General features: G+C 50.2%; 11 protein-coding genes across 11 annotated transcripts; 6 read left to right on the top strand and 5 right to left on the bottom strand.

Moving 5' to 3' along the window:
* Positions 1–1,195: 1,195 nt before the first annotated feature.
* TrAFT101_003806 (uncharacterized protein) lies at positions 1,196–2,459 on the top strand (the record flags this gene model as incomplete). The annotated part of the gene is made up of 3 exons (XM_066126993.1): positions 1,196–1,294; positions 1,386–2,005; positions 2,066–2,459. The coding sequence occupies 3 exons, from the start codon at positions 1,196–1,198 to the stop codon at positions 2,457–2,459; spliced, it is 1,113 nt and encodes a 370-aa protein (XP_065983101.1).
* Positions 2,460–3,311: 852 nt separating this feature from the next.
* TrAFT101_003805 (uncharacterized protein) lies at positions 3,312–5,859 on the top strand (the record flags this gene model as incomplete). The annotated part of the gene is made up of 5 exons (XM_024910471.2): positions 3,312–3,603; positions 3,785–4,439; positions 4,518–4,835; positions 4,910–4,973; positions 5,050–5,859. The coding sequence occupies 5 exons, from the start codon at positions 3,312–3,314 to the stop codon at positions 5,857–5,859; spliced, it is 2,139 nt and encodes a 712-aa protein (XP_024766428.2).
* Positions 5,860–7,082: 1,223 nt separating this feature from the next.
* On the top strand, positions 7,083–8,266 carry TrAFT101_003804 (uncharacterized protein). Its single transcript, XM_024898918.2, has one exon. The coding sequence runs from the start codon at positions 7,200–7,202 to the stop codon at positions 7,995–7,997; it is 798 nt and encodes a 265-aa protein (XP_024766430.1). The 5' UTR covers positions 7,083–7,199; the 3' UTR covers positions 7,998–8,266.
* Positions 8,267–8,458: 192 nt separating this feature from the next.
* Positions 8,459–9,027, bottom strand: SMD1 (mRNA splicing protein smd1; the record flags this gene model as incomplete). Its single annotated transcript, XM_024903155.1, has 3 exons — positions 8,459–8,757; positions 8,841–8,890; positions 9,014–9,027. 3 exons carry the CDS (start codon positions 9,025–9,027, stop codon positions 8,459–8,461), a joined length of 363 nt encoding a protein of 120 aa, XP_024766431.1.
* A 448-nt stretch (positions 9,028–9,475) lies between these two features.
* TrAFT101_003802 (uncharacterized protein) lies at positions 9,476–13,093 on the top strand. The gene is made up of 3 exons (XM_024901664.2): positions 9,476–9,926; positions 10,219–12,485; positions 12,545–13,093. The coding sequence occupies exons 1-3, from the start codon at positions 9,861–9,863 to the stop codon at positions 12,720–12,722; spliced, it is 2,511 nt and encodes an 836-aa protein (XP_024766432.2). The 5' UTR covers positions 9,476–9,860; the 3' UTR covers positions 12,723–13,093.
* Positions 13,094–13,302: 209 nt separating this feature from the next.
* TrAFT101_003801 (uncharacterized protein) lies at positions 13,303–14,459 on the top strand. The gene is made up of 3 exons (XM_024898876.2): positions 13,303–13,553; positions 13,638–13,849; positions 13,940–14,459. Exons 1-3 carry the CDS (start codon positions 13,459–13,461, stop codon positions 14,365–14,367), a joined length of 735 nt encoding a protein of 244 aa, XP_024766433.2. The 5' UTR covers positions 13,303–13,458; the 3' UTR covers positions 14,368–14,459.
* Positions 14,460–14,615: 156 nt separating this feature from the next.
* Positions 14,616–15,369, bottom strand: BNA1 (3-hydroxyanthranilic acid dioxygenase; the record flags this gene model as incomplete). The annotated part of the gene is made up of 3 exons (XM_024907313.2): positions 14,616–15,080; positions 15,184–15,259; positions 15,338–15,369. The coding sequence occupies 3 exons, from the start codon at positions 15,367–15,369 to the stop codon at positions 14,616–14,618; spliced, it is 573 nt and encodes a 190-aa protein (XP_024766434.1).
* Positions 15,370–15,955: 586 nt separating this feature from the next.
* TrAFT101_003799 (uncharacterized protein) lies at positions 15,956–17,893 on the bottom strand (the record flags this gene model as incomplete). The annotated part of the gene is made up of 4 exons (XM_024905774.2): positions 15,956–16,647; positions 16,748–17,006; positions 17,094–17,381; positions 17,468–17,893. 4 exons carry the CDS (start codon positions 17,891–17,893, stop codon positions 15,956–15,958), a joined length of 1,665 nt encoding a protein of 554 aa, XP_024766435.1.
* A 1,100-nt stretch (positions 17,894–18,993) lies between these two features.
* On the top strand, positions 18,994–19,829 carry TrAFT101_003798 (uncharacterized protein; the record flags this gene model as incomplete). The annotated part of the gene is made up of 4 exons (XM_024898807.1): positions 18,994–19,077; positions 19,164–19,347; positions 19,452–19,632; positions 19,712–19,829. The coding sequence occupies 4 exons, from the start codon at positions 18,994–18,996 to the stop codon at positions 19,827–19,829; spliced, it is 567 nt and encodes a 188-aa protein (XP_024766436.1).
* A 74-nt stretch (positions 19,830–19,903) lies between these two features.
* On the bottom strand, positions 19,904–21,531 carry TrAFT101_003797 (uncharacterized protein). Its single transcript, XM_024898909.2, has 3 exons — positions 21,096–21,531; positions 20,807–21,023; positions 19,904–20,739 (listed from the first exon to the last, which is right to left on the bottom strand). Exons 1-3 carry the CDS (start codon positions 21,345–21,347, stop codon positions 20,057–20,059), a joined length of 1,152 nt encoding a protein of 383 aa, XP_024766437.2. The 5' UTR covers positions 21,348–21,531; the 3' UTR covers positions 19,904–20,056.
* A 180-nt stretch (positions 21,532–21,711) lies between these two features.
* TrAFT101_003796 (uncharacterized protein) lies at positions 21,712–22,746 on the bottom strand. Its single transcript, XM_024903090.2, has one exon. The coding sequence runs from the start codon at positions 22,557–22,559 to the stop codon at positions 21,903–21,905; it is 657 nt and encodes a 218-aa protein (XP_024766438.1). The 5' UTR covers positions 22,560–22,746; the 3' UTR covers positions 21,712–21,902.
* Between the last annotated feature and the right edge of the window lie 818 nt (positions 22,747–23,564).

Genomic DNA, 23,564 nt, shown 5'->3' with positions numbered 1-23,564 from the left:
TCTGGCTACCATGGAGGTGCATTAAGGCATTGAGGCATTGAGACACTGAGGCATTTTCTTTTCTTTTTTTCCCTGTTCTTCTTTTTCTCCTTCTTTTTTCTCCTTCTCTTTTCTCCTCCTTTTTTCTCCTATTTTCTCCTTGCTTTTCATCTTCCTTTGGAGACACCTGGTACAAAATCACCAACAAAGCATTTGAAATAAACAAAAACAAAACATACAAAAAAAGAAGAATGGAATCTGGGAAACAAAGAAGCAATTACATAAAAAAAAGAAACGGGATTTAGGCTGTGTGTGGAACACAGATAGATATTTGGCTTGTTTGAACAACAGAAAGGCAGAAGTGTCTGGACACTTGACGAAAGACGGACAAAAGAAACTTGTAGCTTGCGGATATAGAGGTGAGGGTGTTGTCCGTCACCGGATATAACTTGGGCTCTCCTAGCTTTTTCAATTGAAGGTATCATTTTGATATATAAACAATGTAACCTATATGTCACTAGCGTTTGGCGATTTTGAGCATTGAACTGCGATGGCAAATGCGTGTTAATGTTGTTGGGATAAGCTACTATGTTGCTAATCAATGTGTGGATGCTGTTGCGAGCAGAAGAGTTGGCGTTTTATGGGTCTTGGAGTTGGGAGAAACCAATACTGCATGATACAAGTGACGGATTAAGCTGTATTGTTCAAAGTATGTACATACAATGCTTTGATCTTCTCGGTATTGCAAGGTTAGGTTACACTTGATTGGGCGAACTCTGATCATCTACCCAACTAGCAGTAGAAGTGACTTACACACTGTCCAATGGGAGAATGAAAATCCATCCCCCGGCCTTGTTTCCATCTGGGTACTGTACGGAGTACCTAGGGAATGGAACTGAGTGAGAGGGGGGGGGGGGGAGGTCCTTTCGGGGTGGCTGAAAAATCTGGGGTCGGGGGTGCTAAAGCACCGAGCCTCGGCACGTCAGACGGTTACCGGATCCGTCTTACCTCGTTACTGCATTCCGGGATGCAACATGAAAAGCTGCGTCCTTCACCACTTTCGCAGACGAGTTGGACTTTAAAGCTTTAGATTCAGTCCATCTGCATCAATTGGAACTACTTCCTCAGAGCATTACTGGCCTTGTCTCATACTTCTCTCCCAATACCTTGCATTAGCGTGGACGAAAGAAGAGTGCACGCGATACACGACTAAGATATGGCGGGCGCGGTGCGGCAGCCTATCGACGAGAAGGCGTTTGAAAAGTTCCTTCAGGAGAATGTGCCAGTAATCAAGACGCCGATTGATCTGAAGCAGGCAAGTCTAGCATCCAAATGACGCGGAGTTAGAAATTGAAAACAAAACAAAATAAACAAAAGACAAAGCTAACCTGACCTGTCTCTTATAGTTCGGCTTCGGCCAATCCAACCCAACATACCAGATCACCGATGCCGACGGCAAACGCTATGTGATGCGCAAGAAGCCCCCGGGGAAGCTCATCTCCAAGACGGCGCACAAGGTCGAGCGCGAATACCGTGCGCTGCACGCCCTCCAAGCGACCGACGTGGCCGTACCCAAGACGTACTGCCTCTGCGAGGACGACTCGGTCATCGGCACGCCCTTCTACATCATGGAGTTCTTGGACGGGCGCATCTTTGAGGACTTCTTGATGCCCGACGTCACCAGCGCGGCGGAGAGGACGGCCCTGTGGAAGGAGGCCATCCAGACGCTGGCGCGGCTGCACGCCGTGGACGTACGCAAGGTTGGATTGGACAAGTTTGGCAAGGCAGCTGGGTTTTACGGCCGGCAGACGCAGACGTGGGCGACGATTTGCATCAGTCAGTCCAAGGCGGTGGATGTCGAGACAAAGGAGCCTGTGGGACAGCTACCGCACTTTGACGAGCTGGTTGGCTTCTTCAAGAATGAGAAGCTGCAGCCCAAGGATAGGGCGACGCTGGTGCATGGGGACTTTAAGATTGACAATCTGGTCTTTCACAAGACGGAGCCTCGGGTGATTGGCATCTTGGAGTGAGTGCTTTCCAACACACAGTAACGCAGGTAATGGAGCTGAGCTGACAATCTATATAGCTGGGAAATGTCCACGATAGGCCACCCGCTCTCCGACGTGTGCAACTTCATCACGCAGTTCTACCTCGCCCGCTCGCCCGGCACGTCCGTCTCCAGCAACAGCTCGGGCTTCCTGCCCGGCAAGACGCCCGGCCTGCCGCAGCCGGACCAGATCCTGCAGTGGTACACCGAGATTGCGGGCTACGACCCGCGGCCGGAGCTTAGCTGGGGCGCGGCGTTTAACATCTTCAAGCTGGCGGGCGTGTGCCAGGGCATCGCGGCGCGATATGCGGCGCGGCAGGCGAGCAGCGCAAAGGCAAAGCAGCATGCCGACACGAGAGGGCTGTTGGCAGACTTTGCGTGGGTGTTGGCAGAGGAGGCGAGGGATTCTGCGCCGGCGGAGGCGAAGCTATAAGAGTGCTGTTTCTGTTTAGTAGTTATTTTATGTTTTTTATTATTATTGGTATTTACAAGGCAAGCAATAGCTGTGCTTGCGTACCTATTAGAAAGGATGAAACAGATTCATCAAACACACTCTGTATGAGACGAGATGAAGCGTGGATGGATGTATTGCATGCATCTTCTGGTGTTGTTGGTATGTACTTGTAGTTGTGGGCATCCACGTAACGCCATCATCAAATGGGCAGTCGTGGATACCGATGGGATAGTGGATGACCGAGCAAACACAAGTCTGACACACGATTGGAACACGCAAATCAGACAAAGCAACAAGAAACCCAATCCGGGCCCAACTTGCATGACAGAATCCATCTCTGCGCTGTGCAACCGGGCACCTGATCTATCCACGACTCTTCGTCTGTCGAATCGACGGCCTCATCCCCCGGCCCTTTTTTTAGACGCTTAGACACCCATCGCCGTGGGGGTCCGCGTCCAATCAGGCGCGTGTCAATGCCCACAATTGGGTGCGGCGGGAATGACGCCAAAGGGGCGAATAGTGTGTCTCACTGCTTTTCGCACTCTGGCTGCTTTCTTGCTGCTGTTTGATATACCTACCCGACTCAATCACATTTTCTCATTTTCCGACTTGGGCATTGCTGTTGAAAAGCCGGAGTGGATGACAGCACACTCGGCGCAGTGAATTCCCCATCCCCTTGTCTCACAAGACTGCCTTATATAATAAACAGGAGCCATCAGCTGCAACGCCATCAGCCACCATCGTCATCATCACCACCTTCACCACCACAACAACAATCTCCAAACCGCCGCATCAAAGCTCCCTATCCAGAGCCACAGACCCGCCAATCTCATGACAGAACGGCGGCGGCGGCTCAGGATCCCCGTCGAGCCTGACGAGCGCCGTCCGCTGCTCAACAGGCTCTCCACTGAGCGCGCGGACAATGGCGAGCACGTCTTCAGCTGCCGGACGGATCCTCACAGCGAACTGCCCGTATACACCAACATTCACCGCATCCGTCGCGACATTGTGAGCGTGGTGGAGGACTATCTGACGCTGGAGCAGCTGAGGGATGTCAAGATTAATGTGACGGTCATCCGGCCGCTCGTGGATAAGTTTTATGAGCTGGGGGATATTTCGATCGGTAAGGCACTCTATATATATATATGCTTATTTATACTTGGGTTCTCAAGCTTTTTAACTATTGCCTGATGTTTTTATTCTATGTGAATTGCAAAAAAAAAAAAAAAGAGTAATGCAGATGATACTGCTGGGGCTGAGAAAATGGGAAAAGAGGCTGACCGACAATTGCTTTTTCTTTACAGTATACTGCTTGCTGGTCAACAGAGCACAGTTTCTAGACGAAGAATCCCGGTCTAGCAACCGGCAAAACGTCAACTGGACTCGTGCCACGCTATGCGAGCTCATTGCCACTCGCATCCTGCGGCGCTTTGGCGAGGATCACGACGGCGGCGCAGAGGGGCTGCTCTTGCTCGCCCACATCCTGGTTGCCGGCTTCGAGCCCTTTCAGCACGCGCCGGGCCATGTGCGAGAAGAGGCCGAAGACAAGGCCTGGTGGTCGTCTCACCGGACGCTGCCGGCGCTGGAGGTCGCCATCTTGACGGAGAGCAGGCATTTCCTCAGTTCGACGACGTGCCAGAGGGTCGTGGCGGCCATATACGAGGGCCGTGTCATCTACACGCCGTCCACGTCGTGGGACATCATCCCGGATCACTACAAGCTGAAGCCCATTTCGCTGTATGATCCGCGCGAATCACCGCTGTTGAACCAGTATCGCCTTATTGTGCCGAGGACGCGCAACTACCTGGAGGCGATCCAGTTTACCATCCTGCTGGCGCTGTATGCTTCTGTTATGACTATGCGGAGGAATGGGGAGATTCCGATCCTGGAGGCGGCGTTTTCGATATTCGCTTTTGGTTGGTGCTTGGACCAGTTTGCCACGATTCTGGCACATGGATGGTTAGTTTTCTTCTTCCTCTTCTTCTTCTTCTTCGTCGAATGCTATTACATCAACGGAGCTGACATGTTTAAATATAGGAATGTGTATACGCAAAACCTATGGTCCTTCCTCGATGTCACCTTCATCTTCCTCTTTGTCATCTACAGCTCTCTTCGTATTCATGGATTGAGAACCGGCTTACCAGGGCCGACTGAGCAGGCCTTTGACGTCTTGGCACTGGCGGCGCCTGTGCTGGTCCCTCGCCTGGCCTTTAACTGGCTCTCCGACAATCTTGTGTTCTTATCGCTGAGGTCTATGATGGCAGATTTCTTCTTGCTAACGGCGCTTTCGGCGTGGTGCTTCTTTGGATTTTTGCTGTCTTTGCTGTGGCTGGGAGAGGGAGCTCACCCTCTGCTGTAAGTTTCTGACCGCTCTCCTCCTTTTCGTTCTGCTCGAGTCCTGTTGCTGATGCCGTATCTGCTTTGTCTAGTACCATTTCGAAGTGGATGATATATATCTGGTTTGGGCTTGACGGTACTGGCATTCACCGATCGGTAAGCGTTTATCCCAGTGAATAAAGACCCCCTTTTGAGGCTATGGTGCGCTGACACAATGATGGCCTATTTGTAGGTGGAATTCCACTGGTTACTGGGACCCATTGTCATGATCTCATTTGCCTTTCTAGGCAACACACTCTTCCTCACTATTCTCGTCTCCATGCTATCCAACACGTTTAGCAACATCTCGAGTAACGCGACCGCCGAAATACACTTCCGAAAGGCCGTTCTCACTCTCGAAGGCGTCAAAGCAGACGCAGTCTTTGCTTATCAACCTCCCTTCAACCTTGTTGCCGTTTTCCTTCTTCTGCCACTAAAGTTTGTCGTCAGCCCGCGATGGTTTCACAAAATCCACGTTGCCACCGTTCGTCTGGTCAACCTGCCCTTGCTTCTGTTCATCGCCGTTGCTGAGCGTCGTCTTCTTTGGCCGACAGACGACTTTGAGGGTGTCGGCTCACTGGCCCGGAAATGGTTTTGGCAAAAATGGCAGCTCTCAGCCTATCAGTACATCCGAGCCGTGTTCGACGTGCCGCCTCCGGATGATGTGCACGACGACATTGCTGTGGACGATGACTTGACGCATCATCTCATCCGGAGGCAGTACCAGCGGCAGGAATCCCACAATACCGTGAAAAAAACGTCGCGCCGGGACTCCATGTTTGAGATTCCACCGAAGCTACGGAGTTCGCTTACGGAAACTGGCGAAGATTACGCAGAGATGGCGAGTAGATTGGCGGCGATGGAGAAGGCCATGGCGCGGATGGAAGATATGCTCTCGAGGCTTGTTACGCCGCAGAGTGACGTTGACGAGAGTGACACGCTGCCTGCGGGAGATGGCACTATTCTGAACTCGTCTTTTAGAGGACAGGAAACAAACTTTTGAAGGGAAATGAAATTGTGTTGGAAATTGTTGGGGCATTTAAAAAGCGAGTTTTATGTTTGATCTCTGGTTGGAAACCACGCCAGCACGAGCATTTAGAGGCTTCTCTTTTCTCTCTCTCTATCTCTCTCTCTCTCTCTCTCTCTCTCTCTCTCTCTCTTTCTCTCTTTTGCATTGAATATCGGAGCGTTGATAGGAAATATAGGCGTACCAGAAGATAGTTGATATGAATCATTTGAGCTTTTGTTCTTCTTTGCAGTAATTCGTTTGTCATTTCGAGATAACTGTGAGGGATACAAGTTTCGGCTCGGACTGATTCACTGCCAGCTGCATGCGGTCCGTTTTTTGTCTTCTTGGTTTTTCATTTTTCCCACAGCCTAAAAAGAGGATAGCTTAACCTCGAGAGATCTCGTTTGCCGCTTTCTACTGTGCTTTTGTAATTACCAAGCGCCTCTGAAGTTGATCATCAGTTCCAAGCCTCCGAGCCAGGGATTTAACAAACATAATCTGATTAAACATTTATCGGAAACACTAGACCCAGTAACTATTAAGAAAAACACCCCCCAAAAAAAGTACCACAAAATGTGCAACGTCACTTTCTTCAAGCAAAAAACCTGCAACCACATCTGGGCCGTCATCGCAACTCCCTGCGGCCCGTACATGGATTTTTCCACATGCGCCAGCTTCTGCGGCGGCGGCAGCGGCAACGGCATCAGGAAGACGCCGAAATTTTACAAGACGAAAAGTAGAGCGTGTCCAAAGTGTGATTTGGGCGGAATGTATGATGGACGGGTGGTGCGAATGGTGGAGAGGATGGGCTGGGGAATTCACTGGGGCTTGGATCCAGAGGGAGGAGACTGGGCTATTGAGATGAGAATGGGAGAGGCGAGAGGATGTGTGATTTTGTGAAATATTGAATTTTCCATTGAAAAAAAGGGCGGCTTGAGATTTTGAGCATTGGGAAATTCTCATGTGGTTTTTCATTTCGGTGGTGTTTGGGCGCGGTGGCGTGTGTTTGTGCTACATCTTCGTATAACAAGGCAACGGGACATCACAGTGAAGGAGATCAAAATCATTTGGGAAATTCAATCGAAAATGGCCCAACTATCCAACAATCAATATTCATTACAGAATATTTCAAATATCGTCAATCTTTCATCTCGTCTTTCATGACATCACGTGGCCCCACCAAGTGCCATTCAGCATCAGTGAACTTGCCAAAAAAAAAAAAAAAAAAAAAAAAAAAAAAAAAAAAAAATTCTCGATGAAGCTCTCATTACGCCTTTGTCTCACAACACTTTAAAACTTCAAATTTCCATCTTCAAAATAAGTACAAGAACAACATGCTTCCAACGCCAGATACCTCTCATGTTCCCTACGAGCGCGTCTACGAGCCCGCCGAAGACTCATTCCTTCTCCTCGACACGCTCTCATCTGCTTCCGAGACGCAATACCTGCATGAGACCTTCTCACCTGATGCTTCTTCTTCTTCTCCTTCTCCAAAGGCCATCCCATTCGTAGTCGAGCTCGGGACAGGCTCCGGCGTCGTCCTGGCCTTCATCACCGCCCATGCAAAGACTCTCTTTGGCACAAACCAGATTCTCACCGCGGGGGTCGATATGAACGCCTTTGCCTGCCGCGCGACCATCAAGACTGTAGAAAAGGCACAGGCCGACTCCGTCGCCGAAGCAGGCGGCAATGAGAAGCCACACGGATTGTACCTGGGCTCTGTGATGGGCGATCTGGCAGCTCCATTGAGGAATCATTCCGTGGATGTGCTGGTGTTCAACCCGCCGTATGTGCCTACTTCAGAGATGCCTTCTCGGCCGGAGACGTTTACGGAAGATTTACCGTCCAAGACTTCGTTTGATGATGATTCTTATTTGCTTTCCTTATCTTATGCTGGAGGAAGAGACGGCATGGAGACCACGGATAGGCTCATAGATGCTTTGCCAGAGATTCTCTCGCCAAGAGGGTGCGCCTACATTCTTCTGTGCGCGCAGAACAAGCCTGAACAAGTCAAAGCCCGGATACAGACTTTTGGATCTGAATGGAGAGCTGTTACGGTTGGGTCTAGTGGGAAGACGGCTGGATGGGAAAAGCTGCAGATTGTACGGATATGGAGAGACATATCGCCTTGAAGATATATACACATGGGCATTGATTTGTATGATTGAGTTTCGGGAGTAAGGGGCGGCAAAACGATGGACTGGCAAGCATTTTGTATACTTGGATATCTTGTCATTTTTTCAATCATTTTTCTTTTGTCTGCATATCATGGCGGCCACCTTCGCTATCGCTTCCACCCTCCTCCACCAAACATGTGTTGCAAGTTTCTTTCTTCAAAGTTTTATATGCGTAAAATGCATCCAAAAAAACGCCGTTTCCATCGCAGTTTGCGATATCGCCTCCACAGTCCTTTGAACTCAAAAAAATATCTTTCTCCTTTGTTTTTCTGTATCGTTCACAAAAGATCCTTTGTCCCACCGATATGGAGCTCCGGCCCGGCCAGCTTTAAAGCAAGGGAAATAAAAAAGATAATAGTAGTGCCTCGGTTTCTCTATCCGTTATTGTCGTATTATTATCGTCGCCATTAAAATCCTTAACCACGTCCACGGCCGCGGCCGCGACCACGACCTCCTCTGCCACGACCACCGCGGCCACCGCGGCCTCCTCGGTCCGTCTCCTTTCTTGCCTTGTTCTTAGGCTTGGGTGCATCATCGATCAACAGGGTGTCGAGAGGGAGGGAGTCGGGGAGGATGAAGTATCGGATTGTTGAGCCTCGAATATTCATGGTATCAAGGGCGAGAGGGTCCTGTCCGCGAGCGGTCATCTTGACCGTGCGAAGGGCGACGTTCATCTGGGGAGAGACTGAGGAGATGGTGCCGTGGACGATGGTGCCTGACGCGGGGTGAGTTAGTGATTGATTGCTCGGCGATTGAAGATGCGTGGCGCTGGAAAGGATAACAAGTCTGGTACCGTACCATTTTTCAGCTCAATGGTCACCGTTTCGTTGGAGCATTTCATCAAAAACCTGGATATCAAGCAATGTTAGCGCCCGTGGAAGCTCATGGCTTAGCAGGACATGGAGAAGCTGGTGGATGCAGATAATACGACAATCCATGCCAAAGATGGCAGATTGGGAGCAATCACTCACCTGACGAGCTTCATGATGACGGCGGAGGCCTTTCTGGCCGGGTGTGGGATCGATTCAAGGGTTTCCGAAGTGCCTCCTCACGCGCGTTGCCTCGTCACACGCTGTATATTGCAAGGCTGGCGGATGCCTCCAATTGTCGGTCGGAAAAATAGACACCCATCATTAGCTGGACCTTGATTACGTTAAGCTGGAGGAACTAGTTTGAGCACGTGACTCTGCAACAAAACTGCGAAGGTATTCTATCACGTGAACGCGCATCGCCCATAGCGCTCGCCCAGGAGCTCTTACAGCTACCCAGGTACTCCATACTTACCGATCTACCGCGCTGCAGGCACTTTGTAAGCTGCCGCGGACTTAACGCTGTTGTACCCCGTACTTTAACGCCAGCTGCCTTACCTCCACTGAAACAGCACCAGAATTTGTTTATCGATAACAATGCTATCGATGAGGGAACCCCGGCAATTCTTTTTTCGGCGCGGAGTTACTATTGCCATTCGACGTGGTTTGTCACAGCCAGCTTCTGAGCTGCTTCATCTTGTCTAGTAGACGCTCGTTTCGTCCATCCGCCCAGAGAATTCACAGAGCCCGGCGGCGCCACATGGCTGGCGTTTTGAGGAACTCTTAATCTCAGCTCGACGATCATTTTCTGCCTCAGCCAAACCAACCAGCTAGAGGTCTGCCCGCTGCCGGCTGCTTAGCTCTGCAATACCCCCACCATCTGTGCGACGCCTGGGGGGGTTGTTTCTCTGTCCGGCGACTGAGCTCCCACGACAGCTGGTCAGCGTTTGTTGAAACCTTTTCATTCTCGACTGTTTCTTCTGAAATCTTGCGAGGAACTGAGCCAACAATGATTTCTGGGCGAGGGGGAGCGGGGGCTCGGGGTCGCATCCGCCCACCTCGTCGGATTGTGCGTGTAAGTTGAAGCCAAATTCACGGCGCATCTGCCCTCTTCTCTGTGCTGTTGCTCGGCGCACCTTGAGCGCACCTCACCCTGCTAGTTTTTGGAACCTTGTCAAAGCTGCTCTTCGAGTCTTCATCAGCCTCTTTTTTCTTCCCTCTTCTTTATCTTCTCCCCCCTTCGCTAGCATGCTACGATGGGTGCCAACACTAGCACGGAGGTGCCTCCTCAAGCTCCAGAGCCTGCCACTCCCCCATTTCGCTTCAAGCCTCGACCTCGCAGATCAGCTAATCGTCGTCGTTTGCAGCAAAACGCACCTGGCGAGGGATCCGATTTTGAAGCATGTTGGAACATGATCAAGGAAGCGCTGCGCGATATCCACAACAAAAGCTGCGGTCGCCTCTCTTTCGAAGAGCTATACCGAGCGGCCTACAAGATTGTGCTTAAGAAGAAGGGCGAGGTCTTGTACGATAAGGTCAAGGAGTTTGAGGAGCAATGGTTTGCCGAGCATGTTATTCCCAAGATCGAAGTCTTGGTTACCAAAAGCCTAATCAATATCGGTATGGACATTTCGTCGTCGACCTCTGTCAACGAGCGGAGACAAACGGGTGAGAAGTTTCTCAAAGGCCTACGGGATACGTGGGAAGACCACAACATGTCCATGAATATGACAGCAGATATCCTCATGTATCTTGATCGAGGCTACACGCAACAAGAGCCACGTCGAGTGCCCATCTTTGCTACGACCATTGCATTATTTCGAGACCACATATTACGTTCTTGTCTTAACGCGAATTCCGATAGTTTGATTGTGGATATTCTCATTTCCGTCATGCTGGATCAGATCGACATGGAGAGGCGCGGAGATGTGATTGATCGAGCCCTCATCCGCAGCTGCAGTCGCATGCTGAGCTGCCTGTATGAGACCGAAGATGAATCGGAGAGCAGCAAGCTCTATCTGACCATCTTCGAGCCGCGATTCCTCAGCAATAGCGAAAAATTCTATTCGAGAGAATGCGAACGACTGCTACGAGAATCTGACGCTAGCACATGGTTGCGACACACTCAAAACCGGCTTATTGAGGAAGAAGATCGATGCGGTACCACTATTGAGCTCGAGACACTTCCCAAGGTATCACAAGTGGTGGATCAGAAACTTATATCGGGCCACCTGGGTGATTTCCTTGCCATGGAAGGCAGCGGCTTGCGGTGGATGATTGATAACGACAGGACAGATGACCTCAAAATTTTGTATTCACTAATCTCGAGGGTCGACGATAAAAAGACAGCCCTTCGCGAGATATTGCAAAAGCGAGTTGTGGAACTAGGATTGGAGATTGAAAGTGTCTTGAAGAATACCGACTTTTCGACGGCACAAGCCGATGGCGAAGAAGAGGGTGACAAGGTGAAGACGCTTAATCCCGCCGCACAACAAACTGCCGCAGCCATCAAATGGGTCGACGACGTGCTTCGGTTGAAGGATAAGTTCGACCATATGCTGGCAAATTGTTTCCAAAATGATCTTGTGATTCAAACTGCACTGACTAAGAGCTTCGCCGATTTCATCAACATGTTTAATCGGAGCTCGGAGTACGTCTCTCTCTTCATTGACGATAGTCTCAAGAGGGGCATCAGGGGCAAAACAGAAGATGAAGTGGATGCCATTCTCGAAAAGGCAGTCGTCTTGATTCGTTACTTGCAAGATAAAGATCTCTTCCAAACCTACTATCAACGCCATCTCGCGCGAAGGCTTCTCCATGGCAAGTCGGAAAGCCATGATGTTGAGAAGCAAATCATATCACGCATGAAACAGGAGATGGGACAGCAATTCACAAGCAAATTCGAAGGAATGTTTAGAGATCTCGTCACGTCCGCGGAGCTAACATCAACCTATCGCGACCACATACGCAATCTGGGAGATGAGAGCCATACGGTTGAGTTGAATGTTAATGTCCTCACAACCAACTATTGGCCACAAGAGGTCATGGGACGCTCCGTCCAGCTTGATGAAGCACCAAGGATGCAATGCACCTACCCGCAGGAAGTCAAACGGCTGCAAGCTAGTTTTGAGCAGTTCTATCTGACAAATCGCAATGGCCGAAAGCTCACATGGATTGGCACCACCGGCAGCGCTGATATCAAATGCACGTTCCCGGCCATTGAGGGGAAATCCGGTCCATTGGCACGAGAGCGTCGTTATGAGATCAACGTGCCTACTTTTGGCATGATTGTGTTGATGCTATTTAACGATTTGAATGACGGCGAGAGTCTGTCATTTGAGGAAATCCAAGCCAAAACAAACATTGCAACGCCAGACCTCACACGGGCACTTATGGCAATCTCTGTAGCGCCAAAATCTCGCGTTCTGGCCAAAGATCCGCCGACAAAGAATATCAAGCCTAGCGATAAATTTTCGTTCAATACCTCTTTCCAAAGCAAGACGATCAGAATCAAAGCACCCATCATCAATGCCATTTCCAAAGTGGAGGACAAGGAGGAGCGGAAGTCGACGGAAGAGAAGAACAACCAAACTCGGGCCCATATAGTGGATGCAGCGATTGTAAGAATCATGAAGTAAGTTTTGATCCCAAATCTTGACGAATGATGTACCAGCTACTTATACCTTTGAACAGGGCCCGTAAGGAACTCAGCCACTCGCAATTGGTGAGCGAAGTTTTGTCTCAGCTGGTAGGCCGCTTCAAGCCTGAGGTAACCCTCATCAAGAAGCGAATCGAGGATCTCATAGTGCGAGAATACCTCGAGCGCCCAGATGAAGACGGAGCGCCGTCGATGTACCGCTACATGGCTTGATTAAGAGGCCACGGTATTCTATCTCACAAATAGGAATTTGGGCAAGGGCTGATTCTGACGAATTATGACTATGGTTGCTTTTCTTCTTTTCATTTCTTTCAAAATTCGGCATGGCGTCTAGAGCAAAAAAGTGGATTAAGCTATTCATTTTACATAGTAGTACATAGTACATAGGAAGGCAAGGCATGCTTCTGTAGCATGGCATAGCATGAGGTCGTGTGCAGATGAGATTCCCGGGAGCAGATATGCATCTAGATGGGCTGCTTTGTAGATTTGTTTGCGGAGAGAAGACATCAATGGCTTGCAGCATCAAGGAAAATATTAGGGAAGACAGTGGAGTACATAAAATAATACAATATAGGATATTCTTATGCACACATCTGTCACTTTGACCGTACAAAAGCCAAGATCAGAGATGATGAAACAAAAGCAGTAAATAACGAACAGAAAGGCTGCGAAGTCGGAGTGCGCTGTAGCCTGGGTGAGCTCTAGGGGAGCTCGAGTGCTGTAATCGGGTGAGGTGAGCTTGAGTGCCGAGGCTAGCGGCCGTTACGCCGTTCGGCAACCGAGCACAGCTTCATCTTTTTGCCCGCATTGAGCTTCATCAACTGACTTGATTTGCCAGAGAGTAGCTGGCGCACGGGGCCAGTCTAGCAATAGCTTTTACCAATCCTGCTCAAGCTTTCCTATAAATTCCTATAGGGCTTGTAGAGTGATAAGAGCACCATTCGCCGTCATGTTTGGTCTCAGGAGAACTATGGCCACTGTGGCCTCGCAGGCCTCTTCGTTGAAGCAGGCCGGCAAGGTGGTCTGCATTGGCCGCAACTATGCGTAAGTGAAATGTATTTATTTTCTATTTGTTTTATACACTTTAACAGAAAAGAAAGATGAAAGCAAGCTAACAATTGTGCTTAGGGATCACATCGCAGAGCTGAAAAACGCAAAGCCAAAGAAGCCCTTCTTCTTCCTTAAGCCGGCTTCATCCATCATCCTGCCTGGCGATGGACCGTGTCTGCAGCCCAAGGGCGTGGATATGCACTTTGAGGTTGAGCTGGCTCTTATCATTGGATCAATGGTGCGGAATCTGCACCCCGAAGATGAGAAGGGGGCTTTGGAAGCAATCAAGGGTGAGTGATGAGCCTTGCAAGCTATAGCCATGAGAAATATATGTATGATTGATTGTTCATTTCTGACGGGAATACTACCACAAAATACAGCCTACGCCATTGCCATCGACATGACAGCCCGCAACGTCCAAAACGAGGCCAAGAAGAAGGGCCTCCCCTGGTCCATCGCCAAGGGCTTCGACACATTCCTGCCCATGAGCAACATCATCCCCAAGACGGCCATCGCGGACCCCCACGACGCGGAGCTGTTCCTCGAGGTCAATGGCCAGACGAAGCAGAAGGGCTCGACGGGCCTGATGATCTACCGCATCCCGCGCATCATGAGCGACATCTCGCGCGTCATGACGCTGATGCCGGGCGACGTGGTGCTAACGGGCACGCCGGCGGGCGTTGGGCCCGTGGTGCCGGGAGATGTGATGAGGGCGGGCGTGAGGGTGGATGGGAGGGAGATTGAGGAGGGCAAGATTGAGGTGCCGGTTGAGTTGTCTGGATCGGCGTATGAGTTTTCGGAGACTTAGGGGGGAGTATATATATGTAAGTACCTAGGTGTATATAGAAATAAATGTATGAAGGGTGTTGGATACAGGACAGGTTGTGGAAACTTTGTGAAAGACTAGTTATTATGCATTTACTGCTGTTGTTACTACATCGCTTCTTGCACATTTATCCAAGAGAAGAGTACAGTCTGTTGATGATTCTGCTGGTATTTATAAAAGCAGTAGTACGTATACATGTTACACACCAATATCACCACCCTTCATCCCCTTCACGCAACCAAGTTGGGATCAGCGATCGACCCCCGCGGCGGCGCCCAGTCGGCCAGAGTCCCGCACTTGCGACACGTCCTCTTCTCCTCATCGGCGCGAAAGTCCTCGACAGCCTGCTTGATCTGCGTGCCCAGGTCCGTGCAGTGAAAGGCCGCCTCGTGCACGACGACGGCCTCCTCGCCCGGCGCGAGGCTGCCGTTGCACGCGGCGCAGTACCAGCGCATGCGGTCGATGGAGTCTGGCGGCCGGCGCTGCTCCAGCACGACGCCGACGGTGTTTGCGAAGCGCACGGGGTTGTGCGGCGTGTTGGCGGGCAGCAGGAACATGTCGCCCTCGCGGATGATGATGTCGCGGAAGGTTGAGCCGTCGACGACTTTGAGCATCATGGCGCCGCGGTACTGGTAGAACCACTCGGCGGTTTGGTTGATGTGGTAGTCGGTGCGGGCGTTGGGGCCGCCGACGATCTATTGATTTGTTCGTGTTAGTTGAGCTGTTTTCTGGTTTTCAAGATGTTGATTGAGAGAGAGATGTATGTATGTATGTATGTGTGTATGTATATAAACTTGCCATGACTGTGAAATCATCGTTGTAGACGCAGTAGTTGCCGATGGGCGGCTTGAGCAGGTGAGAGTTTTCCTCGAGCCTAGGAGGATGAGGGCACACACATGTTGGCTACAGCACTCACTTTGGTTATCAAGTAGTTATATATGGCGAAACTTACCACTTGGGCAGGTTGACTGGCGGCCCGAGCATTTTGGAATTGCGAGGTGTTGTGAGGGTGAGGCTGGGAGCTGGTGGTATGACTCTGAAGCTACGAAGCTATGATGATGATAGGTGGGCAGCAAAGCGAGCTACGTAATAGATAGATAGCTGTCAAGCAGTATTGCTTGTGCTAAACTGAAAGCCAAACAAAAGAGAGAGAAAAAGCTAAATTCTAGCTTAGTTGATGTGAATGGAGAGAGGACAAAAAGAAACTCACTGGAAGAAAACTACAGCTATATGATATGAGCGGGGTGCAACGTCACTTTACAAAGCTACAACGCAGATTTGTCACGAAGAAAGGTAGAGAAATCGAATGTTTCCTCCGAAACCAGCCCTTTTATCAATCAACTATCCAACATCCATCCATCCCAGCTATACTAAGCTAGCTAGTAGTTGACTATGTACCAATCCCACATTTGCCTCCGGCACTCCAAGCTAATGATATATAATACAGTGTGAATATCCAGCCAAAGGCTACGCAAATGGCACCGTGCAGCTGTGTCTGCTTGCTCTCCAAACTCCGACATCAATCTTTCAGCAAACAAGTACAATACTTCATGCTGTATATACGACATGATCAGCTCAATTCCACAATCCAAGACTTCGCATCAACCCCCGCCCACTTGAGGATGGTTTCATGCGAGGCTTTAAACTTGCGCCTAAACGCTCTCGTCGGCGGCCGAGGCCCGTGGTACTTGTCCATCTCCTCATGCATGATTTCGCGGACTATCCGAGTCACCCTGCCCTGTTCGCCGTAGAACCTGGCCATCAGTGCGTGCAGTGCGCACATGTGGCCGACGCAGAAGTCTTGAAACTCCTTGAACTTGGGCAGGGGGCCGTCCAGCAGCACTTTGCGGTGCGGATACATGGTGAAGGACCGTAGCGAGACCACAAAGTCAACCAGGTCCTCGGAGTAGGGGAGGTTGTTTCGGCATTTGGCAAAGGCTAGAGCCTTGACCCGGATCTTTATGGTGTTGATGATGTCGCCCTGCCTCTCGCATAGCGCTGCTAGAGACTTGAGCGCTGTCGGCAATGGCTCGAGGTCGTCGGGCCAGCGACGCCCTGCGTAGCCTTCCTCGGAGAGCTCGTCAATCTCTGCTAGGAATGGGGTTACGTCGAAGGGGTTGGACAACGAGAGTGCTCGTAGTTTGGCTTTTTCGACAATCGCAAACAGGTCTCCCTGCGTGGCGAGGATGGGCATTATGGGGTCTTCTATGTCGGGGCTGACTCCCTCATAGTGGCGATCAGACTCTCGGATGCATCTGTCACCTGAGACATTTTCATAAGTTAAACATCAGCTGCCCTAACTTGGTCTTCTTCTTCTTTTTTTTCTTTGTTGAAATCAAGTCATAGAGTGGGTGAAACATACATTGGCATTTGAACTGATATCTTGCTGCAATGCGCGGGTTGCGAAATGTGCAGTCGTATGCAATGTCCCGGTAGCAGTGTAAGAGCTCTTTACCAGCCTTGAGATTGTTGACGGCCCGAACTTCTACTCGGGTGCTGTTGAATATAATCACAATGTTGGGCTCGCAATTGTGATTCAGCATAGCTGCCCCCAAGTCGATGGCAGTACCCAGAGGAGCATTTCGGGAGGTTTGATCAACTGGCAGAGCATTGCATCGGATCTATGAATAAAAAGACGAGAATGTCATTAGCATCTTCTTTGCATATGCAGCTCATAATTTATTTGTTTGTATTGAACATGGACTGACAAGGCAATATAGTCTCAAAACATCGGCACCATCAAGCTCGCTCTTCATCCGCTCCTTGGCCTCGGCGGCAATATCCTTCACCTTTTGCCAATCGTTGCTAATCTGTTCGTATTTATCTTGTTCGTGTGCAAGCCTAGCGAGGGCTCGCACTTGCTCCGGGAGCAGCACTTTCTTGCGTAGTAAAATAAGGATACGGTATAGCATTCTGGTGTCGAGATCGTGTGAGGCGTCGGCCAGTAGCCCGCATTCGTATAAATGACCAGTGTCCCAGGCTCGTTGCCAGCAAGACTGCAAAGTTATGTTAACGAGAATAACGATGAAGATGCGAAAAGAGAATAAAAGGTTAATCGTGAAAGTGTGGCTTTCAACTATACCTCTGAACAATACTGATACAGATTGCAACCTTTGCATTTGTATACATCTGGCATTACTTCTCCCGGATGAAGCAGACGATCTTCAACAGGGTGGATGACTCGTCGCCTCTGCTGGAAGCAAAAGTCGCAAGCTTCCATTTGTTCACCAACCTCCGAACAGAGCACAAGAGGCACCGATGTAAAGATTAGCTCGCCCGCTGCAACATCTCTTGTTGTAAATAGACCCGAGCCAGACCCAGGAATTGTAGACTCCCGTATCATGAGAGCTCCATCAGGAGCCTTGACCGTGCTCAAGATGTAGTTGCATAGCTCTTGGTCGTCGTGAATGGGCCGGCGAACGTTTTCTTGGCCTTTGCTGGTCGAGCTACTCCGACCTGAGGCTCCATCATTTAGCGAGTCGGAAAACGCCTGCTCAACAAGGTTCATGGTGGACGGATTATCTCGATGGAGTGTACGGAGTATTAAACATGAGATTCCTATTTCCAAACACCCTTCTCCCCTCTTCTTGTCTTGAAACATCAATTTTGAGAAGAGAGCAACCGAGTGTAACTTGCACTTGGAATCCTCTAGAAGAAACACACAAGAGAAAGGCTCTATGCAAGGGGCCGCTTTGAGCTACACTGAGGCTGGGCTTGGGTGATTCTATGCGGTGTCACTCGAGTGCTGCCCGACCTGATAGGAGCCAGCCATACAGAAGGCAGACAACGGCCTTGAGGGGAGAAGCGCGGTGCCTCTCGCGGCGGTAACACATCAAAATCACAGCACTATTTAGTCTGAGACCTTTCCCTCGCTAGATTGCAGCTTGGCTACCCATTCATCTAGTGTTTACTATTTGCTTTGTTTTGCAGTATCAGCCCAGCCTCTAAAGAGAAAAACCTGCCATGTCTCAGCTGCAGTTTACGGGACAGCAAACATGTCTGCAAGACTGGCTGCTCTCTTTCCATCTATCCTTTTCATCCTTGTCTATATCTATCACTCTTTTGCCATCTTGCCATCAACATGCATGGCATCGATACTGTCCACACACGCCGTTTCCATTACTCAGATAAGATGAACAAGCATTATTACATGGACTGATGCCATCCTCCACAGGTCCCTCACCGAGCTGCGCTCCCGCTCATGCATCGTCTCAGTGGAGGCTCCCGCTGTAAACTCCACTAAAGCATGGCGCTCAGGGAGATTGCCGCCCTAGTGGCAGATTTGGCAAGCACCCAAGCCCCTCAGGTACATAACTTGCGCACCCGTACTGCTTCTGTACCTCGGCTCGCCCTAGCATAGGTGCAGGTACCAGCAAATACCGGCGAATCTTGCGCGGTACGCACTGTACGGGACAGTCTGAGCTGTGCCTCCTCCTGTGTCTGATTGGTTTCAGGCCCACAAAAGGCGCACCTTCAGTATCAAACAGGTACCTGTCAACAGGTATCACCACGTACCTCGTCGCATCTCGGCTCTCAGCTCTTTCAACTTCTTTCAACTACAGCCAGCACTGCATTTTCTTCTTGTTTGATCACAGGAACAAGCCCGCAATGGACCACAGCCACCACATGCACCCCATGGAAGGCCACGAAGGCCACAGCGGCGGCGACATGGACGACATGTGCAGCATGAGCGTAAGGATACCCTCTTCCTCCTTCTTTCTCATATCCGCCATTCTATCTATTCCATGTCCAGCAAGCTTAAAAGCCTTTGATTTTAGATGCTCTTCACTTGGGATACCACCAATCTGTGCATCGTCTTCCGCCAGTGGCACATCCGCTCCAACACCTCGCTTGTCTTGTCCCTCATCGCAGTCGTTCTCATCGGCATGGGATACGAGGCCCTGCGCTCCGTGTCTCGCAACTATGAGGCATCTCTGGCGAAGCGACTGGAAACTGTTCCAAGTGAGTAACTCATCCTCTTAACCTCTACTCCCTACGTGAAAAAAAGCTACTGGCCTATCTCCTGCGAATGAACATGCGCATGCTAAGTCTGACTTACCCATGAGACTCGACTGCGCATGGCTATCGCGATAATGATGATGATGATGATGATGACGTTGAAAATAATGTTGCTGAGACACCCGATTTCAACCGCTCAGGGCAAAACCGCGAAGATGCCAGCAAGCGAGGCCACCTCATCAAAGCCCTACTCTACTCCTTTCAGAACTTTTACGCCTTTATGCTCATGTGAGTCCATTTATCCTGCTGGCGTCTGGCATTTTCGCGGCTTAGTTCTCTTTCTAATCTCATCACACGCAATATCAAGGCTTGTATTTATGACTTATAACGGTTGGGTTATGGTAGCCGTCTCGCTGGGTGCGTTTTTCGGCTACCTCTTGTTCGGCCATTCCACGTCCGCAACAAAGGATAATGCTTGCCATTAAGGAATACGGTCTATTACAGCTGCTCCCAGATTCATGTGCTTCAAATGCGCATTAGAAAGCGAAATGATTGAAATGCTTGATTTACATGCAACAATAATTACTCTATCTGTATGGCGTTGTGGATGAAACCTTCGTCTTACTCTATTGCGTATACAAAATAGACAGAACGGGGTCGCCTCAAGGTTAACATGGCGGCCTTGCCTGATCTTATGACAGTTACAGTTTCATTACATCTTGGCAGGCTTCTGCTCTTCTTCTTTGCCTTTCTTTTCCGGGAGGGTGCTCTCGTCTAATGCACCCTCTTCCTCGGCGATCCTGATGACATTGAGATCTCCAAAGTCCAGGTTGTGTATCATCTCGGGCTCTTCGTTGTATGCAATCCTCGCTGCGTCGACGAGCACTCTGCCAGTCATGCCCCAGACTCTGAATCGGCCTTCGTGATCTTGGCTCTCTTCCAGCTGGTCTGCCAGCTCTATTTGAGCCGCACTTCCTCTTCTCGGCCTTGATACTTTCTGATTGTTAACAGGCACGTAAAAGTTGTGAACTCGCCACTGTTCTCCTTTCCAGTTTGTCCAAGCGCCGTCATACCAGTGCCCCGGGGGTAGCGTTTCGCCTTCCCGGGGCGGCAGGTCGTTGGCCTTGAGGAAGTTGTAGAAGGGAGCACTAAAGACGGCAGCGACTTCTCGCGCATCCAGTCGAGGGATCATGGATTCTTCAACCAACGCAGGCGGCGAATCGGCAGAGGTCTGATCGGCATGCAGGAATGCGACACAGGGTGTAACCACCAGGTGCGTCCGCGCCAAGGACGGTGGCAGGTAACACAGCTGCTCGATGCGAAACGGCTTGGGTATCTTTTCATCGTCCATGGGCAGTCCTATCTCTTCATATGCCTCTCGCCGCGCAATCTGGTCTGTTATCCCCAAATTAGCCGACCAAGTTTATATCATCTTTGAAAGTGGCGTGTATATAATGCATACATGGCGTCTCTTCTTTGCTGTCTGCTTTGCCGCCCGGCAGCGCCGCATGTCCCGAGAAGCTGCGCAGACTGGCCGCGCGCATAGTAACGACGACTCGCAAATCACCCCATCGGTCCGCAAACAGGAGTACCAGGACGGCGGCTCGCTTGCGCGCCGGCAACTTATCCCATAGCGGGAACGAGGGCGGCTTGTATGCACGGAATCTGTTGAGCGCGGCCTATCGTTTGTATAAGCAAGCGATGCAACATCAAGCAGCCACCCTAGCTCGGAAGAAGCAACAGAAACTGACCAGAGAGAAAGAATTCAGCGGCGCCATGGTCGACGCATCATAATAGAGCGATGCGCCTGTATGTTCGTCTGCAGAGTGGCTGGCAACGCCTAGCGCTTCGGCGATGTGCCTCTTGACCTGCGCAACCTCGGCCTCGGAGAGCGCGGTGTCGGAGGGGTCGACCTCCGGTTCTGGGTTTGGCGCGGATCGGGCAGCAGATGCTGAATCTGGTTCTTCTTCTTGGCCTTGCAGCTGGTGTTGTTGAGCAGTCATGTTTTGGTTCCTTTTCCCTCGCGCTTGGGGAAATGGGCAAAAGGCGATATCTCTGGTCGCTTTTGCCGCCCAATTCGCCTTTGAAGCTTGTCAAGACGCTTTGCGTCGGGAAGGGCGTGTACAAGTGCTGTATTTGTCAATGGAGAAATCGCAAAGTGGATGCAAGATCTGGGAATTTGGCGGAGGGCGGGGTCCTTGGAGCCGGTGGGTGACACAGGCCAGCCGAGGGAGCGGGCCGACGCCGGGCATGCGATTCGATTCGATTCGGTACTTGCTGAGATTGGGTCTGATCGATGCGACGACGCGGTGCTTCTCTTACACAGCACAAGGCTCGGCCAAAAAGAGCTACTCGTTATTATTACACAAACACTAAGAGGAAAATTCGAGACGAGAACGGAAAGGAAATTTATTAATATTTATGCTCTAAAGGTCATTCCCGGTGTATGGATGGGTGGGCGACTGCAGCTGTTTATTATTAACCCCTGGTGTCCACGAACAATTGTCATCCAACAACCAAAACTCCAAGTCTATAAATGTTCACCCAAGTTCACTCCTTTACAGAAGAGCAGCGGCAGCAGCAGCAGCAAGTAAGCTAACGAATCCCAATGCATTCACGCTTGAGGCACCAGACACAATGACAGGAGGAGGCTTAGGGTGAGGCGGTCCAGTCTCGTTGCGGCCAGGCTTGTAGCCCTCCTCTTCACACTTCTTGAGCAAGTTCGCGCCATCAGTTGTGAACGGGTTGAAGCCGAGGCACTTGGCGTAGTCGGCAGAGCACTCAGCCTGGTTGGCTTCCGGCTTGGTTCTGCACTTGTCGACCTCATCTGTGCACTCCTTGACGTGCTTGCAGTCCACCTTGGGATAAGGGGGCGGCGCCGGTGTAGGGGGAGGAGTAAAGTGAGAAGCCCAAGTGGCAGTGGCAGTGGCAGTGGGCTTTGTGGAGCACTCGGTGGTGGTCTTTTGCTTTTCCTCGTAGTCGTGCTGCTGGCCGTCAAAGGAGTTGTAGCCCAAGCACTCTGCATATTCAGAGCTGCATGTCGACAGGTTGGCTCCAGGAGCGCCACAGCACTCGTCGTAATCGTACTGGCAGCTGTTGGCGCAGTCATCTTGCGACGCCGGCGCTACCGTCTTCGTGGGCCACGAAGCGCTCGTGGCGCTCCAGTCGGCGAGAGCCGTGGCGATGAAGGCCGTGAAGACGATGGCGGAACGCATCTTGGTGGATTTTGTTGGTATTTTTTTTGTTCTATAATATTATGTAATTGGTATTTAATTATGGTTCTTATAGTGAGTGACTGAAGAGAGCGGATGCAAAGTGAAGACGATGCTGATGAGAATGAATCTTCCAAAAACGCATCCTCTTGGCAGAACATCTCAACGTTTATATATTTCAAAGAGAGCTTCTTCCAGGGAGACGAATAATCTAATAGAATACGCAGAATAAGCTCATTCAGAATGAATCGAGATCCAGCCAAATTACTAGCTACAACGGCATTCCAACAAATGAGGCGAGGATTCTCACTGCCGCCCGTGGGACTTGGCCTATACTGAGACAAAACACAAAACTCATATGGATGAGAGAAATGTGCTGTTGTTTTCCGTTACCCGGGAGAACGGTAATAATAATGATTTCTCGAGAGAAATTTTCGCATCGTCGGCTCGGTTGATCGGCCGATGGCAAAGCAACGTCTTGGTTCGTCTAGAAGACAAAAAGGCATCTTGTGGCCAGAGATGGCGCCAATCTAGATTGCTGAGCTACATAGTTGTTACTAGGGACTAGGTTTTCGATTCACATACAACGACGCAGTAGTATTCCCTACACCAACTTTAGAATACAAGTAAATTATCATGGCATTTATTTACTACTAGAAAAATGGAAGCTGAAAGAGACGAGAATACAAGGCACACACCAACATACCAACTTGTCCCATCCCTTGGTTCCCGACTCCATCGTCGTCATTACGCCGCATGCCTGCACAAGTCACGCCGTCTCTCCCCATTCCACAAGCCAACAAAGAAAAAGAAAAAAAAAAAAACACAAGGACGATATCAAAAATAGAAACTCCCGTCTACGTCTGTCACGTTACATAAAAGAAAACATACATGCTACCAGATGCTTTTGTGATGCTATATTAAGGCGCAGGATAAGACACAACACTCTTTGCTCCAGCAACGCTTTTTTCTCGCTGTGTCTTTCATACCCATCAATTTACCCACCAA

This window comes from Trichoderma asperellum, chromosome 2 (assembly GCF_020647865.1).
Source record: "Trichoderma asperellum chromosome 2, complete sequence".
In the NCBI taxonomy this organism is placed as follows: domain Eukaryota; kingdom Fungi; phylum Ascomycota; class Sordariomycetes; order Hypocreales; family Hypocreaceae; genus Trichoderma; species Trichoderma asperellum.
Note: the sequence above shows the minus strand (reverse complement) of the source record. Positions and strands in the feature narration are given on the sequence as shown.

Bases quoted from the DNA above. Each gene is read 5' to 3' on its own strand.
- TrAFT101_003804 (XM_024898918.2), top strand. From the start codon at position 7,200: ATGCTTCCAACGCCAGATACCTCTCATGTTCCCTACGAGCGCGTCTAC.
- TrAFT101_003802 (XM_024901664.2), top strand. From the start codon at position 9,861: ATGATTTCTGGGCGAGGGGGAGCGGGGGCTCGGGGTCGCATCCGCCCA. The intron at 9,927-10,218 runs GTAAGTTGAAGC...CGTCGTTTGCAG, and splicing joins CACCTCGTCGGATTGTGCGT to CAAAACGCACCTGGCGAGGG. The intron at 12,486-12,544 runs GTAAGTTTTGAT...ACCTTTGAACAG, and splicing joins GCGATTGTAAGAATCATGAA to GGCCCGTAAGGAACTCAGCC.
- TrAFT101_003801 (XM_024898876.2), top strand. From the start codon at position 13,459: ATGTTTGGTCTCAGGAGAACTATGGCCACTGTGGCCTCGCAGGCCTCT. The intron at 13,554-13,637 runs GTAAGTGAAATG...AATTGTGCTTAG, and splicing joins TGCATTGGCCGCAACTATGC to GGATCACATCGCAGAGCTGA. The intron at 13,850-13,939 runs GTGAGTGATGAG...CACAAAATACAG, and splicing joins GGCTTTGGAAGCAATCAAGG to CCTACGCCATTGCCATCGAC.
- TrAFT101_003797 (XM_024898909.2), bottom strand. From the start codon at position 21,347: ATGACTGCTCAACAACACCAGCTGCAAGGCCAAGAAGAAGAACCAGAT. The intron at 21,024-21,095 runs GTCAGTTTCTGT...TACAAACGATAG, and splicing joins CGCTGAATTCTTTCTCTCTG to GCCGCGCTCAACAGATTCCG. The intron at 20,740-20,806 runs GTATGCATTATA...TGGGGATAACAG, and splicing joins CAGCAAAGAAGAGACGCCAT to ACCAGATTGCGCGGCGAGAG.
- TrAFT101_003796 (XM_024903090.2), bottom strand. From the start codon at position 22,559: ATGCGTTCCGCCATCGTCTTCACGGCCTTCATCGCCACGGCTCTCGCC.